General features: G+C 37.7%; 1 protein-coding gene across 4 annotated transcripts in view; it reads left to right on the forward strand.

The window, feature by feature from the left end:
- CUL1 (cullin 1) overlaps positions 1-16,816 on the forward strand; it is a 77,057-nt gene that overhangs the window by 19,864 nt on the left and 40,377 nt on the right. For all 4 annotated transcript variants that reach the window (XM_015888127.3, XM_007428543.4, XM_088150065.1 and 1 more), the window contains 3 exons: positions 3,778-4,072; positions 11,566-11,740; positions 14,401-14,568. In XM_015888127.3, the coding sequence (XP_015743613.1) occupies positions 3,933-4,072; positions 11,566-11,740; positions 14,401-14,568 (483 nt within the window). In that variant the 5' untranslated portion in view covers positions 3,778-3,932. The remainder of the gene's footprint in view (positions 1-3,777; positions 4,073-11,565; positions 11,741-14,400; positions 14,569-16,816) is intronic.

Here is a 16,816-nt window from a genome sequence, read left to right on the forward strand (position 1 = left end):
AGATTATTTTTCCATTCCCATACAGTTGGGCAAGTGGCAAATTTTTATTGTTACAATGAAATATTCAGTAAAAGAATTAAATCACACTTGGCAATGCATGTGACTTCGTGGGACAAGAAGAAATTTAATCCTGTCTTCCAACTGGAAGAGGTAGAATTAATCATTTCCTGTTAGGTCCTCCTTTCAGTGATGAGACCATAAATTAATAATAATTCCAAGTACCATTTGCATGCTTAAATAGATTTTTTTGAATGTCGGAGGGTCTGAAGTCTGGCACTTATACAGTAGTTGTTTCTCTTAAGTGATTATAACATACTAATTACACTGTGAAGCTGAATTATGATTGTTTTCTGAAGATTGATTCTTCTAGTTTTTTATATTCAGCCTGAACAAATTTGAGTAGACTTACATGAGAATTAGCCATATTGAATGATTTCTTTGGCGAACATGCTTTTGTAGTAGTATACTTTATAGATTAGTCATTTGACCATATGCTTTTGTAGAATATGTGTTTTTACCCATATCAGTGTATTTAAATTGTTTATCTACCAACATCTTTGCTACAGTTATAGCAAAGTTATAAATATAAGACTGGATATATCTCTTCCTTCGTTAGCAAAGAATCAAATATATCTTGCCCCTTGATGTTCGCGATAATCATAGAGGAAGAGGAAGTGAAATTACAGAATATGTTAAAGAATATATTGTGAAGGTTTCTCATGCTAAAATGCTAGCTGTGGCAGTTCCCCATACTTGTTTTTTTGTTTTTGTTTTTTTGTCTTTTTGTTAAGGGACCAAGTTTCTTTTCTTTCTGGCATTCTAGAAATACACTGATTTGGTGGGGTACTTTCACAAGGCCATACAGCTTTGCATTTTTTTGAGGCAAATAAAGTTTAGTCCTTTTTTGTTATTCATAAAGTAGCAACTTTATTGATACAGATGAGCCATACATTAGAGAGCAGTATTGAAATAGACACAATTTCTATGGTCCACAGAGATCTCTCTTGATAAGATCTTGATCCATTTCTACAAGCCATGAAGACCAGACTGATGGTGGCAATGAATGTGGGCTTTTTGGAGGGGGGAGCCCCTCAAACTTACATCTGATTATCATCTCGGTGATTGGAACATTCAACTTACCCCCTTAATATTAGTAGGTTTGACATACTTTTTCTGTTAAAGACAGGAATGATGGCTCAATAAAACATGATACATTACACTGTTTTGTCAAGTTGTTTGTTTATCCAGATTCTTTTCATCTATTAATAGACCTTGGATGAAGTTCTTATCACATTGTAGATCACACTACTTCAGGATTATGGATAGTTCTGAAGAATATACAGAATCTGTTTTATCGCTATCAAATACTGCTTTATAAATATTTGCTTTATTTTACGGAAAGATTTGTGTTTGGGCCTTTTGTGTGTAAATAAACTATATGTTTAGCTAAAAACATGCAAATTAGGTTTGCAACACTGTTTAATCTCTCAGTTTGACGTAGATCTTGGTAATATTCCAGTGTTTAATGTTGCTCTCAAAGCTTTATATAGAAACATACTAAAAATTCATTGACAGTATTTTACAGTAAAAATAATATGCCTTTAATACATGCTTGAATAAACAAAGCACAATTTGGACTTACAGAAGTGCATTTAGCATCTACAGTGGGTTTAATATAATAAGTCTATAAGTCGTATGTAATGTGTACATTATCAATCTGAATATATAAGACATGGTGTCCCTATATAATTTTTGTTTAAAATACATTTACAAAAATACATTTTTGTTTAAAATATTCTGGTTAAAACAAGGTAAACTTTGTACAGGGTGGGGAGAGTTGTTGATAATTTTTATTGCTCCATGTATGTTTAATATAAAATTTAAATATGGAATCTTCAATAAATGTTTGGGAGCATGATGGTTCTATAACAAAACTTTGCAGAGTGCAGTGGTCATAAATGTTCCAGACAATTAGCTGCACCCTTTTTTAGGATGTTCATTCTTTTCTCCTTAGTTTCCCAACCTTACTTAACAGATAGTGAAAATCAGATGCCAACTGAGCACATTTAGCTCTAGCATGAATATAGCCCAGTGAACAGAGTAGAAAATGATTAGTTACTAAATTAGCTGCAAATTGTAAATATTCCCATATTACTAAATAAGAAGGCATTAGCAACAGGAAGGAAATCTCTTTTGAACACCCCAAGAAATGATATTCAGGATACTTTATTTTATATAAATAGATTTTGGATGTTTGTAATACCAATTTGGAAAACTTCTAGACTTTTATTCTCTGCTTTTTCTTCCTTGCCTTTACATGTTAGCCATGAATTAACAGGCTATTATGAAAATGTTTAGTTCTTCTTATGGTAGCCAAGACCAAACTCTTACCCTGTTACCTATGGTAAAAATCTATGTTGATTACTCACCTCTGTTGCTTAGAATAAGTCAATACTGTTAACATGGTTTGTTAGATGTTACGAATTATACATTGTTGTTGAACCCTTAAATTATGATCCACAAATGTTTTCAAATCAGATAGATGAAAATGGCTTAAAGCCAGCCAACCCACTGCTGTGGATTCATATATTAGTGCTAGGATTCTGTATTACAAAATGGTCCACAGGGTTTTAGATATGAAGGGCCTTTTTAAAGGGTATTTTGAAGCATACTTGTATGTGCATGCAGAATTCATCAGCAGCTCCTTAAACCAAATGTGTCACACAATCCATTGAAAGGATACAACTGACTTGTCAACAGGTAGTGTGTGAGCAGCCCCAGACAATTTGAAGAATCTTTTTCCCTTGGATTTGAAAGGCTGCACAGCCCTAATTTTTATAAAATAATTACAGTTTAATCTGATTACCACATCTTTTGCTTTATATTGCATTCTGACTTCAAACAGTGGTAGCTTGAGAAAGAAGGTTATATTTTAAAATACTGCAATTTCTTTTTTTAAAAAACTGTAATTTAGTAACATGACTCTTCGTAGCACAGTAACAATACAGTCAAACCTTGATTTAACAGACCCTCATTTAATAGACTTTTGATATAGTGTAACACATTTACGCTCACTCTGTCTCCTCCGTACCCCCCCAAATGCCAGACAAGTTCTTGTTTCTACATCAGCGTTTTATTTTAGTTTTTTTTATATACTCATGTGGCCTTGCTCACTGTCCTGATGGGAGAAAGACGTACGAGCTCTATCCCTCTACCTGCCTTCTTTGTCTTCAAAGTGGACAAATGAGAGAAGAGATTCCAAGCCGAGTGGTCCCTTTATATGTGCTCAGTGTGTGCTTTTTACCTTTTCTATACCACTTTTGAAATGTTACTTCTTGTTTCTTGCTATTTACCACCAGGACCCTTGGATGCTGCTTTTAGCTCCTTCATTTGCTATCCTCCCCATCTCCCTCACAAGCCACTGAGCAGCATTGCACTTGTCATTAAATTTGGTACATGTTGTTTGGGTTGGCTGGACAGCACTTTTTTCTTCTGTTTCCTTTCATGTGTCTCTTGCCCAAAAGAAGTACTATCCTCCTCTTCCTTCCCCCCAGTTTGTGTGTGTGCGTGTGTGTAATATATATAATCTCCTTCAGATTTGTCTTTAACAAAAAACAATTCCCCAAAATAGTCTGTTACTAAGGAAACTTTTTGTAAGGGTCTCATGGCTGATTCACGTATGATGTTACAGTTTTACAATTGTTTGTTTTAGCTATTACTAAATTTAAGTATGCAATTGAATAAACATCCCTATTTTCTTTTTCTCCTCCCCTACAGAATTTATTGTAAGACAATAACAGCCTTCATATGAAAAAAGCATTTTCTTCTGAGTGACTGTGATAGAATTTGTAATGTTGATTTATTTCTGCCTCTGATGGAGGATTAACTAAATTTCTTGCTGCTACACTGGAAGACTTCACAGGAAATTCAAAATGTCATCAAATAGGAGTCAGAACCCTCATGGACTTAAACAAATTGGTCTTGACCAGATATGGGATGACCTAAGAGCTGGCATTCAACAAGTTTATACGAGGCAAAGTATGGCAAAGTCCAGATATATGGAACTCTACACGTATCCTAACAAGTACTTCTAAATAAGTGGCTTTTAATGATTGTGTCAATGTGTTCTTACTCTGTTTCATAATTGAAGCAATGGCAACTTTAGGATATAAACTTGTTAAAAATGCATTACTAGAGTCTGGTTTTGAATGCATGAAATCCAAGATTTATATTATATGTACAAAGAAACGGTAAAGATGATTAATCTTACTTGAACCATTTGGTTCAGTGGTTTGAGCAATACATTTAAATGTGAGACTCATAAATATTTTAGAATTGTAATTAAGTATAAATTTTCTTCCTGAATTATTTGTTGTCACACTTTAATGTGTGTACTGGCTTTCAATATTAACTTTCAACTGCAACTTTGTAAATAAGCAACCTCAAGATTTTGCCTCAGCTATACCATTTCATCATCATCATGTTTGCAACCTTCCACTGGTGAACAGGATATCTCCTGGAAGCTGCCATTGCACAGTTTCTAAAGTAGAGATGAATAGGGATTGATGCTGCTGTACATAACTCCAGTGCGTGTTTTCTATAAGAGGAGCCAGTCAGGTTCTTGTGAGGTGAATTCTGTGAAGATACTGTTTGTAGTTACATAGGCAGGGGTGAGCTGTAACAACCCTGGTTGGAGTTCCTGTTGAAAGACCGGGGGAGGGGGGTGAATGGGAGTGATATGCTTTTCCAGAAGATTTGCAATCCACTTTTGCCTCCCGTTACAAAACATTGGCAAATTTGACCAGAGGCTTGGAGTGGGGGTAGGAGCAAGGATAAAATGTGTTTTCTTTGAAACCTGAAGCTTCCCTTTGAAACACTGCCGGCATTGGACAGACTGTGATCCATCTGATGGTGCTAAGCTACAGTCCTCAGAATCACTCACCTTTTGCCAGTCTAGTGGGGGTAGTTTGGAACTACAGTTCAGCAATTTATAATATAATTGCTAAATTGAGTTTATGTCAGCCCTTCAAGATAGTCCAGACAAGAAGCACAAACCATGAGCACTAACACTACCTTTATTGTTAGGTTACAGTAACAAAATCTTGCAAGTCTGAAAGCGCCTCTCCCCTCCTTTACTTTTACTTTCCAGAAAACAAGGGAGGGTCCCTTCTGAGATGCTTTCCACATCCCTTTTCTTTCCTTCTGTAGGCTTTTGCATAATGGTTATCTAATCTGTGGTTCTTCCTCCTGTCTCCCAAGGTCATTTCCACATACCATTACACTTTATAAGACTAGCTGGAGGTGGGAGGCTCTTTGTAGGCCTCCAACTGTTCATATATGCAGAAATTGGAGTTGTATTGGCTTAGATGTTGGACTCTTCTAAAGTGGTTGAGAAGCAGCAGATGTACCCATAATCATACGGCAGATAAACTAGGTTTTCTGCTGGTTGGGAAGCATCTACTATTTGTGGATCCTTAAAAAGGAACTTGGAGAGCTGCTTTGTTGATCAGGGTGCTGATTCTGTTGATAAATATATGAGGTGCTGGGAAGTTAAAGCTTGGATACCACAGAGCAAATGGTAACAGTTTCAGCTGGCATTTTGTTTGGGGACTGGCTAAAGGAGGGATTCAAAGAATATGGATCAGGGACTGCATGTGGCCTCCGTTTTGTGATTTGTAGAAATACTCCCCCCCCCCCCCCATGCAAGAGAGAGTAGAACCAAAAACCTCTAAGCTCTTAAACCTTAGAGCTACTAAGGCATCTATTTCATACCCTTATTCTTGAAACTGCTCCCCAAAACAAATTGCTGCATATCAGCTTTACTATAGTGAGTGCTCTATTTGTGCCCATTGCCATTTTCTGGCTGTATGCAGTGAAGTGGCTACTTCTGTTTTGTATTGGGAGATATAAATAAAATCAGGATGAGGATCAGCATTCAGCAGTTTCAGATTCAAGGACTAAAAATTCAACTGTATTGGTTTGGGGAAATCTAAAATTCAAAGTCTATAGCTTGCTGGTACTTTTATACCTTTAGGGGAGTATTTCAGTTCTCTTTTGGATGTATGGAGCAACCTATCTTTAAGGTGGAACCACTGAGATATCAGTGATGGTTTGCACTCCCAAAGCTGGTTCTTGCTCAAACTTGCTTCTACTCTGCTTGGACAAGCCAGCAACAAAATCATAATTTTCTACAGTTAGTCATAAACAGAAAATATCAGTCTAAAATAAATGTTAAATGTTTATGAGAATGGCTTCTTAACAATAAAACCCAGCTTTCCAAAACTAAGCTTTGGCAAAACTTATGTAAAACATATGCAAACCTAAGCAAGCTTTTCCTTCCCATTAAAAAATATGTTTTTGAATTTAAGTTGCAAGGTTCTATTATTTTATTTGATATACAAATTAAAGCATTAAAAGTAAAGTAAGTATTAAAAATAAGTAGTATAATTATTTCTTGCCCAATCCAACCTAACCTGGTGAAATCTTTAGTTTTATCCACATGGGATGACGGATCACGTAGCTTTATCAGTTTAGGAGGTCACAGTGCTGTTAAGTTTGAGGACTTCTGGAAGAGCAGATAGTTGAAGACTATCATCTTAAAGCACTTTGACCACCTGGGCAATCATATTTAAATTGCATCAATGATAAATCCAACCCCCTTCTCTTTTTTCAACTACAAAACTCACAAAATTTGTTTTGCGAATTAGTGGTGCAGTACTATTAATAGACGATTAATTGCAACTGTGAGTGCTTTAAGTGGAATAAAGTGACAGAATAAATATAGTTTATTTAATCATCATATACTTTTAAGATTAGTCATATGTAAATCTGAACTTCCTTCATATTTTAGTTTTGGGACAGAAATTACCTGTATTAGATTTGTATTGTACATCTGCAAAACTTCTACGAACTGTATTTTTCATCTTTGTTTTATGTATTTCTACTTAGAGTTCTCCTACTGAGTTCAGGAAGCTTACTTCAAGATTGCAATTACAGGCTTAGAGGAATATCATACAGGTAGTCCTCAACTTACGACCATTCGTTTAATGACTGTTCAAAGTTACGGCAGCACTGCAAAAAGTAACTTGTGACTAGTCTTTGCACTTACATCTGTCGCAGTGTTACACGATCATGTGACCAAAATTTGGGTGCTTGTCAACCAGCATGTATTTACAACTGTTGCAGCATCCCGGGATCACGTGATCGCCATTTGCAACCTTCCCAGCGAGCTTCTGACAAGCAAAGTAAATGGGGAAAGCCAGAGTCATTTAATGACCACAGTGATTCACTTAATGACCATGGCAAAAAAGGTCATAAAACCGGGCACAATTCACTTAACGACTGCATTGCTTAGCACTGGAAGTTCCCATCCCAATTGTGGTCATAAGTCGAAGACTACCTGTATATAGATTACTAAAATATTATCTTTATTTATTTATTTGTGCCTTTGACTCAGTCCTGACCTCTGGCAAGTTCATGAAGCTTTCTTAGGCAACATTTTCAGAAATGATTTGCCATTGGATTTTTCCTGTGGCTGAGAGAAATTAACTGGTGCAAAGTCCGCCATCTAGCTTCTATGTCTAAGCTAGGACTACAACAGTTTTCCTCACTTCTTGTCCAGCACCTTAATTACTAGATCAGACTTGCTCTCAGTTCATAATTAATTAATTAATGCTATATTTAGGTTGGCTGCATATTATCTCAGAGGTGAAGCTCACTGAATGGCACTTTTTTTCACACAAATATTTGATTGTTATAAAATGGGACATTTTACATAACTACAGATTTCTGGCTTGGCTGCAGTGTATTTCATTACAGAATTGCCCATTCAGTGCTGGACATTTTATATATTATTTTGAATAACTGCGACATAGGTAGAAGTAGAACAGATGGCAGAAGACTAAACAGAGTTCTACATGTTGTACATTGAAGAAAAAGAAAGAGAACAGTATTCTGCTAGATTACGTTAAAATATATGGTATAGTTCTTGAATGTATGTCTTAAATTGTTATTTTAGGAAGTGACCATTATTTTTTTTGTTTCATATTGGGATAGCTTCCAATATTTTTTCTTCCCACCCAGTTTGCATTTGGATGGGATTGGAACTTCAGTGAAACTTCAAAATGGTAAAAATTGAAGAAGGAAGAAAGCAGTAGCTAGTGTTCAAGATCAACAATATTCTTTTAAGCTGTCCTGATCATGGCCACAATTCAGAAATCCATGCAACCAGTTCACTGGCTCAAGATAAGACGCTTGTTGACCAAACATTGGCTTTCTTTAGACATAGAGGAAAACTACATGGCTGTAAACTTTACTGGAAAGTTCTCTCATCCATGTTTCTCTTTGATATTTATACCATGCAGGGTGGTTACATAAGCAGAACTAAAAAGCAAACCAGTTCTGTATCTTAGCAGTACTTATGTGTCAGGAGTGGGTAACCTGAGGCCATTGGCTACATGTAGCTCTAACCCACTGCCTCCCCAAATGTTAAGTGCCCATATATTCTTTATGCCCTGAATTTGCATTGGCTCCCATTTTGCTTTTTCTGCTCCTCCAGTAATACATGGATGGGTAGGCAAGCTTGTAGCCAGACAGAAGAATATAAGAAAGTCACCTGACAGACAAATACAAAATCTGCTGAGAACAGGAATTAAAGCCTGTTTGTCATTGAATCCTAGGAGTACCTTGATTTTTAAAAAAATGTGCAACATGCTTTAAAGACATATAGACATCTCTGGACATTTAAGCAACTTGTTCGTCTCTAGAACAAGACTACAAAGATCTATTTCAATTACCCAAAGTCCTCATTGGTAAAATGGTAAATATGTATGATTTCTTATATTGTTTTCTCTATAAAAGAAAAATGAATTGGATATGCAGTACTGTGCCAAAGTTTTAGGCAGGTGTGAAAAATGCTGTAAAGTAAGAATGCTTTCAAAAATATATATTGTAATTGTTTATGTTTGTCAATTTACAAAATGCAAAGTGAGCAAACAGAAGAAAAGCCCAAATCAAATCAATATTTGGTGTGACCACCCTTTGCCTTCAAAACAGCATCAATTCTTCTAGGTACACTCGCACACAGTTTTTGAAGGAACTCGGCGGGTAGGTTGTTCCAAACATCTTGGAGAACTAACCACAGATCTCCTGTGGATGTAGGCTGCCTCAAATCCTTCTGTCTCTTCATGTAATCCCAGACAGACTCGATGATGTTGAGATCAGGGCTCTGTGGGGGCCAAACCATCACTTCCATGACTCCGTGTTCTTCTTTATGCTAAGATAGTCCTTAATGACATTGGCTGTACGTTTGGGGTCGTCATCCTGCTGCAGAATAAATTTGAGGCCAATCACACGCCTCCCTGATGGTATGGCATGATGGATAAGTACTTGCCTGTATTTCTCAGCATTGAGGACACCATTGATCCTGACCAAATCTCCAACTCCATTTGCAGAAATGCAGCCCCAAACTTGCAAGGAACCTCCACCATGCTTCACTGTTGCCTGCAGACATTCATTATTGTACCACTCTCCAGCCCTTCAGCAAACAAACTGCCTCCTCCTACAGCCAAAGATTTCAAATTTTGACTCATCAGTCCAGAGCACCAGCTGCCATTTTTCTGCACCCCAGTTCCTATGTTTTCGTGCATAGTTGAGTCACTTAGCCTTGTTTCCACATCAGAGGTATGGCTTTTTGGCCGCAATTCTTCCATGAAGACCACTTTGTCAGATTCAGCCGGTGCGGCACGGCTAGGGAATTGCCCAGCCGCGCTGAGTCCATTCCACCGCCTGAGCGCAGCAAAGTGGAAAAGGGGAAGTGGGAAAACCGCAAGCTGATTAATGGGCCAGCTGGGACCGCTTAACTGAAACCGCAGAGCGGATGTTTTGAATTGGCGCCCATTAGCCTAGAGCACCGCGGACAAAGGGTTGAGCAGCGGCAAGTGGCAAAGCGATCAGCACGCGATTAGGAAAACCCCGGCTTTGCGTGCAACTGAAAGAACCAACGGAGGTGCGACCCCAGCCGGGGGGAAAAAGCAATCAAGGACAAAAGGAACTTAACTGAATCTGCCATTTCGGCGAAAGGGGGAATTACTGCAGGTGATTTGTATCATAGCAACGAAGCAAAGCACAGGGACTATAAATTGTATCATAAGATGTGCCAAGCCTTTCTGGCTTTGTCTGTAATTACATACGTTACACTTGAGTAAACTTCTTTGTTGAACACACATGTCACGAGAGTTTCTCTAGACGAACGGGGTAAACCTTAGACATTTCTGGCCAGACTTCTGCGGACAGTAGATGGGTGTACCTGGGCCCCACTGGTTTCCACCAGTTCTGTGCTGATGGCACTGCTGGACATCTTCCAGTGTCAAAGGGAAGTAAGCATGATGCATCCTCCATCTGCTACATTAAGTTTCCTTGGGTGACCACTGCATCTATGGTCCTCAACATTGCCCATTTCTTTGTGCTTCTTCAAAAGAGCTTGAATGGCACATCCTGAAACCCCAGTGTGCTTTGGAATTTTTGCCTGAGAGAGACCTTGCTGATGCAGTAGAACTACCTTGTGTCTTGTTGCTGTGCTCAGTCTTGCCATGGTGTATGACCTGTGACATGAAACTGTCTTCCACAATCTCACCTTAGTAGCAAAGTTTGGCAGTTCCTCACCCAGTTTTAAACCTCCTACTCAGCTGTTTCTGTTTCAGTTAATGACTATGTTTCAACCTACATATGAAATTGATGATCATTAGCACCTGCTTGGTATAATTGGTTAATCATACACCTGACTCTAATCCTACAAGATCCCTGACTTTGTGCAAGTATGCAAGTGTAAGAATTGATGCTGGTTTGAAGCCAAAGGGTAGTCACACCAAATATTGATTTGATTTAGATTTCTCTTCTGGTTGCTCACTTTGCATTTTGTAAATTGATAAACATAAACAATTACAATATATATTTTTGAAAGCATTCTTACTTTACAGCATTTTTTCACACCTGCCTAAAACATTTGCACAGTACTGTATATCTCCATCCTATTTTGTTATTTGTATATTATATAGAGATCTTGCTTATCGATAGGCATACAAAGAGTAGAACTAGAAAGTTCTGCCACTGCAAGACAGAAACATCCTTGGCAGATATTAATTCTGTTAGTTTCCCATAAAATAATGAGCTTTTTCCAGTATCCAGCTTAATTGTTAAGAAACATCTCTCAAATAGCTAATCTAAATTGGCTGTACTGTAACTTGTGAATCAGGAATTCCAGGTTTATGCTTCTGTTATGAACTCTCATCTGGGTCATTGTTCATCCTCACCATTTGCTTTAGAGGGATAAGAGTACTGATAATAACTTTTACAAGGAATATTGTAAGAATTATAGAAATCATTTGTTGAATCCAAAGCAGCTCATTGAAAATCGGTGGGACATAAATTAGTAATCACTGCTTTGTTGGTCTAATTTCAGTTATTTAGTAATGGGAATGTATATACTATGAAGGTATGCATTAAGTATTAATTTACTGCTTAATTGTAATATGTAGCATACAATGTATTCCTTAACTCTTCTATCAGTCATGTTTATAACTACTGCACTAGTGTACATCAATCTAATCAAGCACGAGGAGCTGGTGTACCCACTTCTAAATCTAAAAAAGGCCAAACACCTGGAGGAGCTCAGTTTGTTGGCTTGGAATTGTACAAACGACTTAAAGAATTTCTGAAGAATTACTTGACAAATCTCCTTAAGGTAAGACAATAACTGTATCATTTGGAAAAATAAAAATGGAAATAACTCTTCTGTTTTAAAATCAGCATAGATGATAATGATGATAATTAAACTTACTTGCCACCCAACTCTATAAAGGAGAAATCACAAGTTTGAGATTGTCAGAATATTTCTTTTATCTGTCTAATGCACTTCTAAAGTGCACTTCAGTAAAATAGTCAAGGGAGCAAGCAACAGAAATAATAATGAAGTCAGAAATGCTGTTTAAATAAGTGATGTATAGTCCATGTAAAGCTAATTTTGCAAAGTGTTTGGAAGCTAATGTAATACCAAATTTAATTCATGGTATTTAACTGATGAAGTCCTAAATATTTTGAAGACACTGTATCTGAAAAAGTATCTCTTCTATACACACCTGTCTAAATCTAATTCACCATTTGCAGTTACAGTGGTAATGAAAAAGTAACTTTGTGACTGATACCCACATTTATGACTTTCATTATTTCTCTCAGTCACATGTTCACCATTACAGTCAGTATGCCTTGCCTGTGCTTGACCCATTTTTAGATTTAAAATGTACTGTTTCCTTTATGCTTCCCTGCTGTTTGGGCTCACTGGGCTGTTTGGGGTCGAATTACTATGGTAATTCCAGTTGATCAGCAAATTCTAGGTAAACAGTTCTTTATTGAGATATAAGGCTTGCTAGGCTTTCAGAAGGAATCAGCTTTCTGAAAAAGATAGCTGCTTCTTCCTAAAACAACTGTAATAAAAAAAGTAATAAAAGACACCAGGCGTTCTTATTTTCACAATGTTAACTTGCCCTGAAGATTAGGCATGAACTTAGAGTGGAACTTCATATGAAACCTATATCTATACATAATCATTTTGTATATGAATATAGAAGAATTGGCAAAAGAAATCCAAGACCAAGATCATTGGCAATGTTTGGCTTCTACCTTTTTATGTCCTTGGTGCTTCAGGAAGATTGATGATTGTGAGTACATAAATAGCACCAGGTTGTAAATTTAATTTGAAGAATGACTGACTTCTTGATAACATTAAACGATTCATTCATTCATTCATTCATTCATTCATTCATTCATTCATATATCTATTTCAAATTTAGTCACCACCCATCTCACTCAATAAGCGACTCTGGGCGGTTCATATTTATGTTTATTGGCAAATGTTTAAAATCCTTGTTCATATAAATTGACAATAGAATAATGGTGATGGGGAAGTGGGGAGCTTCTCAGAATGTAATACTGAAATTTGCCCCATTTTATTTTTATTTCTTAATGGCGGTAGAAGAGGTAGGCTTGGTGAGCAGAGTTCTGCTGCCCTAACTACTCTTATCTAGAATATTGTTTTGTGCAATTCTGCGCTAGTTTAAGAGTTAGGCCATTTTATATAATACTACCTTGTCCACTGGCTCTCAAGGGAGAAAGCTGTTTGCTGTATAGCCTGACCCTTTTGAGATATATAATTACATTATAATGTAGTGCTCTGTGCATTAACACACTAATATTTTGGACTCATACATCTTTCTTCCAGGCTTTATTTTGAGTTGAAAAAAGGAGAAGAAACAGGAAGCTATGTTTCCTAATTTAAACTAATCAGAATTCTCATTTTCTCCAAATGTGAATGATAGGATTATTCAACCCAATATCAGATTCTGGATTTTGTTGTATGCTTGAATTTAAACCATGTTATAAATTATTTCCAGCACTTCAGTTTGGGAGACTTTGAAAGAATATATTCTTGCTTTTACCTATCAATCTCCTTTTCAGCGGTTCCACCTTAGAAGGGAGGAGGGAATATGCAAAGACATCAGATTTCTACTGCTGGTATATTTAAATTAAAATACAGAAGAGGCCTTTTGCCATTTTTGCTTAGATGGCAGTCTTTAAAATGTCATCCTCTGAAGTATGCTTCTTAGAAACCCAGTTTAATCCAGATTGATTGATTGATTGATTGTTTATGTGCTATCAAGTCATTTTCAACTTCTAGCAACCACATAGATAGATTTTCTCCATGACAATTTATCCTTAACCTGCTCTTTCAGGTCTTCCAATGGTACTTTAATGCAGAGATTGGTTCAAAATGTATATCAAGCATTAGCTTGACCTCCACACCAAACATTTTCCGAAATCATGGTCTGTTATCTCCCATTGGACCAGTTTTCAGCGAACTATGTTTAATATGCCAACTCTTAAAAAAAGTATTTGGGAAACATCATAAAAAGTGGAATATGGAATGTTATTTTCCCATCAACCTGTAGGTATTACTTCTAGGAACAATACAATGCTAAATAATAAAGTTGAAAAGTAAGTTTTGAAATGTCACTGGCATGGTGTAGAAGCATTTCTCGGTGTCTTGTATGAAGGAAGATTTCAGCCAACAGTGTAAAAAGGAAAAGACAGTTGAAGTTTACAAAACTGATTACAGAAAGGAAATATGGTTATGTTCTTTATATGTCAAGTTGGTGATATAATGTGCTTCTTCTTTGACACAAAGTAACTGACAAGAAAGGGACAGAGGCCCATCCAGCAAGCCACTATACACGCAAATGAAGGATCAGTTATGCATTACTTTGCTCTTGAAGCCAGGGACACACTAAAGAACAAATACTGCTTGTATTTAGCATTAAGTCCCTTCTATTGGTGAATTGTTTCTTTCAGGATGGTGAAGACTTGATGGATGAGAGCGTGTTGAAATTCTACACTCAACAATGGGAGGATTATCGGTTTTCAAGCAAAGTGCTGAATGGGATTTGTGCCTACCTCAATCGACACTGGGTTCGTCGTGAATGTGATGAAGGCCGGAAGGGAATATATGAAATTTATTCAGTAAGTTTTCATAAAGGGTAGTTAGGTTCACTGGAAAAATTTGGCAGTTTTGTTTAAAAGGGGGTGATAAAATATTTGTTCTTTCTTTCTTGAAGCATGTGTCTTTTTTACTTTCTCTTAAGTTTTCCTTCTGCCTATATACAACCCAAAATAAACTGTTCTGCACATAGAGGGTGTGAAAAGATCAGTTTGCCAGCTTTCTGTCCTTCACCAAATTATAAAAAAATTGCTTGACTTGTTACTCTCTTGAAGTATTTCTACAGTGGCAGAATTTTAAAATTTGGATATCTTAATTGGTATTCTGTTGTATCTGATCAGTGTGCATGCTGTGGAACATTCCAGTACCAAAGAGGGGAGAGGTAGCACTCCATGATATTATTTGAGGGCCAGGTCCCACTAAAGCCTGATAAAGCAGTATATGTATAATATGCTTTTAGATGATCTCTAGCGAGAGCAGGATGGGGGTAGTGCATCCATCCTTGCTCTTCTTGACCTCTCGGCGGCTTTCAGTACCATCGACCATGGTATCCTTTTGGGTCAGCTGCAGGAATTGGGGCTGGGAGACACAGTTCTGTGCTTGTACAGCTCCTTCCTCCAAGGCCGATCCCGATCGATGTTGATAGGGAGTGAGAGGTCCAACCCACAGCCCCTACTTTGTGGGGTGCCTCAGGGTTCGGTGCTCTTGCCACTCCTATTTAACATCTACATGAAACCATTGGGTGAGATCATCCGGCACCATGGGATGAGGTATCATCAGTATGCTGATGATACTCAACTATATATCTCCATCCCAGGTGACCCAAGTGATGCTGTGGCTACCCTTTCACAGTGCCTGGAGGCTGTAGGGGTCTGGATGGGGGACAACAGGCTTCAACTAAACCCTGGTAAGATGGAGTGGCTGTGGGTACAGGGAGCCTCAAGATCTAGGAGCTTATCATTCTTGGTTCTTGATGGGGTTGCACTACCCCATACAGACCTGGTGCGTAATATGGGGGTCCTCCTGGACTCATGACTCCTGTTTGAAGAACAGGTGGCAGTCATGGCTAGGAGGGCCTTTGTGCAACTCATGTTGTGCATCAGTTACACCCCTTTCTGGATCGGGAGGCCTTCCACATGGTCACTCATGCCCTGGTCACCTCCCAGTTGGATTACTGCAATGCGCTCTACATGGGGCTATCCTTGAAGAGTATCTGGAAGCTACAGCTAGCACAAAATGCAGCAGCACAGACAGTTTTGAATGACCCCAGGGGGGCACATATAACACCTCTGTTACGTGAGCTACATTGGTTGCCGGTTTGCTTCCAAATCCAATGCAAGGTGTTGGTTATTACCTTTAATGCCCTTCATGGCACAGGACCAGGTTATCTGAGGAGCTGTCTTGCCCCAGTTATATTTGCCCACCCCACTTGGCCTGGCAGAAGGGGCATGTTGCGGACCCCACCAGTCAAGGAATTTCAGCTGGTGGGGTCTGGGAAGAGGGCTTTTTCTGCCATGGCCCCTGCCCTGTGGAATAGCTTACCATCTAAGCTGTGGTGTGCCCCCACTCTCATGGCCTTCAGGAAGAGCGAAATTTTGGCTATGCCAGATGGCCTAAGCCTGATGGGGGCTTGCATTGTTGGAATTGGCTGGTGGGGTAATTGTTCTGCCCCCCCTGAATTTTATAGTCTTTTTATGTATATAGTCTTTTTATATAGTATTTTTTTTTTAGCTAATTTAATATGGATATGTATATTTTTACTGTTTTTATGTTTGATCTTAATTGTGAGCTGCCCAGAGTCAACCTCTGGGGGAGATGGGCAGCATATAAATTTAATAAATAAATAAGTGGAAAGAGAGAGTACATTTCTTCCAACTCTATATGCCAGCAGTTCATACCTATTTCTCATTTTGCATTATAGGGGATTGAAATGCTGAGCCTCTTACTTGTCTTCTGCATTTTCTAATGGAATCACCCAGAAAGGTGTTTCTGACATAATTAGGAGGCTATGGAGAAATTTACTTTCTTAAAGTGCTGTTTTGCCACTTCCTTTCATTTTACATGTAGGCCTTGCAAATAATCTAGCTTTTACAACATAGATTTTTCATATTAATTTCCTGTAAAATCATTTCTTATTTCACAATTTTGCTTTATGTTTTAAAGCAACTTTGTTTGGAGAGTTAATTTTTATAGCCTTTGATAAAATGCAGTAATTTAGTTGTTTCAGTTTGATGTATCATCTTTCCATCTAAAGAACTGCCACCACTGGTA

This window comes from Python bivittatus, unplaced genomic scaffold (genome assembly GCF_059951505.1).
Source record: "Python bivittatus isolate LINGU-HERP-01145 unplaced genomic scaffold, Pbiv_v1 ctg000610_np1212, whole genome shotgun sequence".
Lineage (NCBI taxonomy): Eukaryota > Metazoa > Chordata > Lepidosauria > Squamata > Pythonidae > Python > Python bivittatus.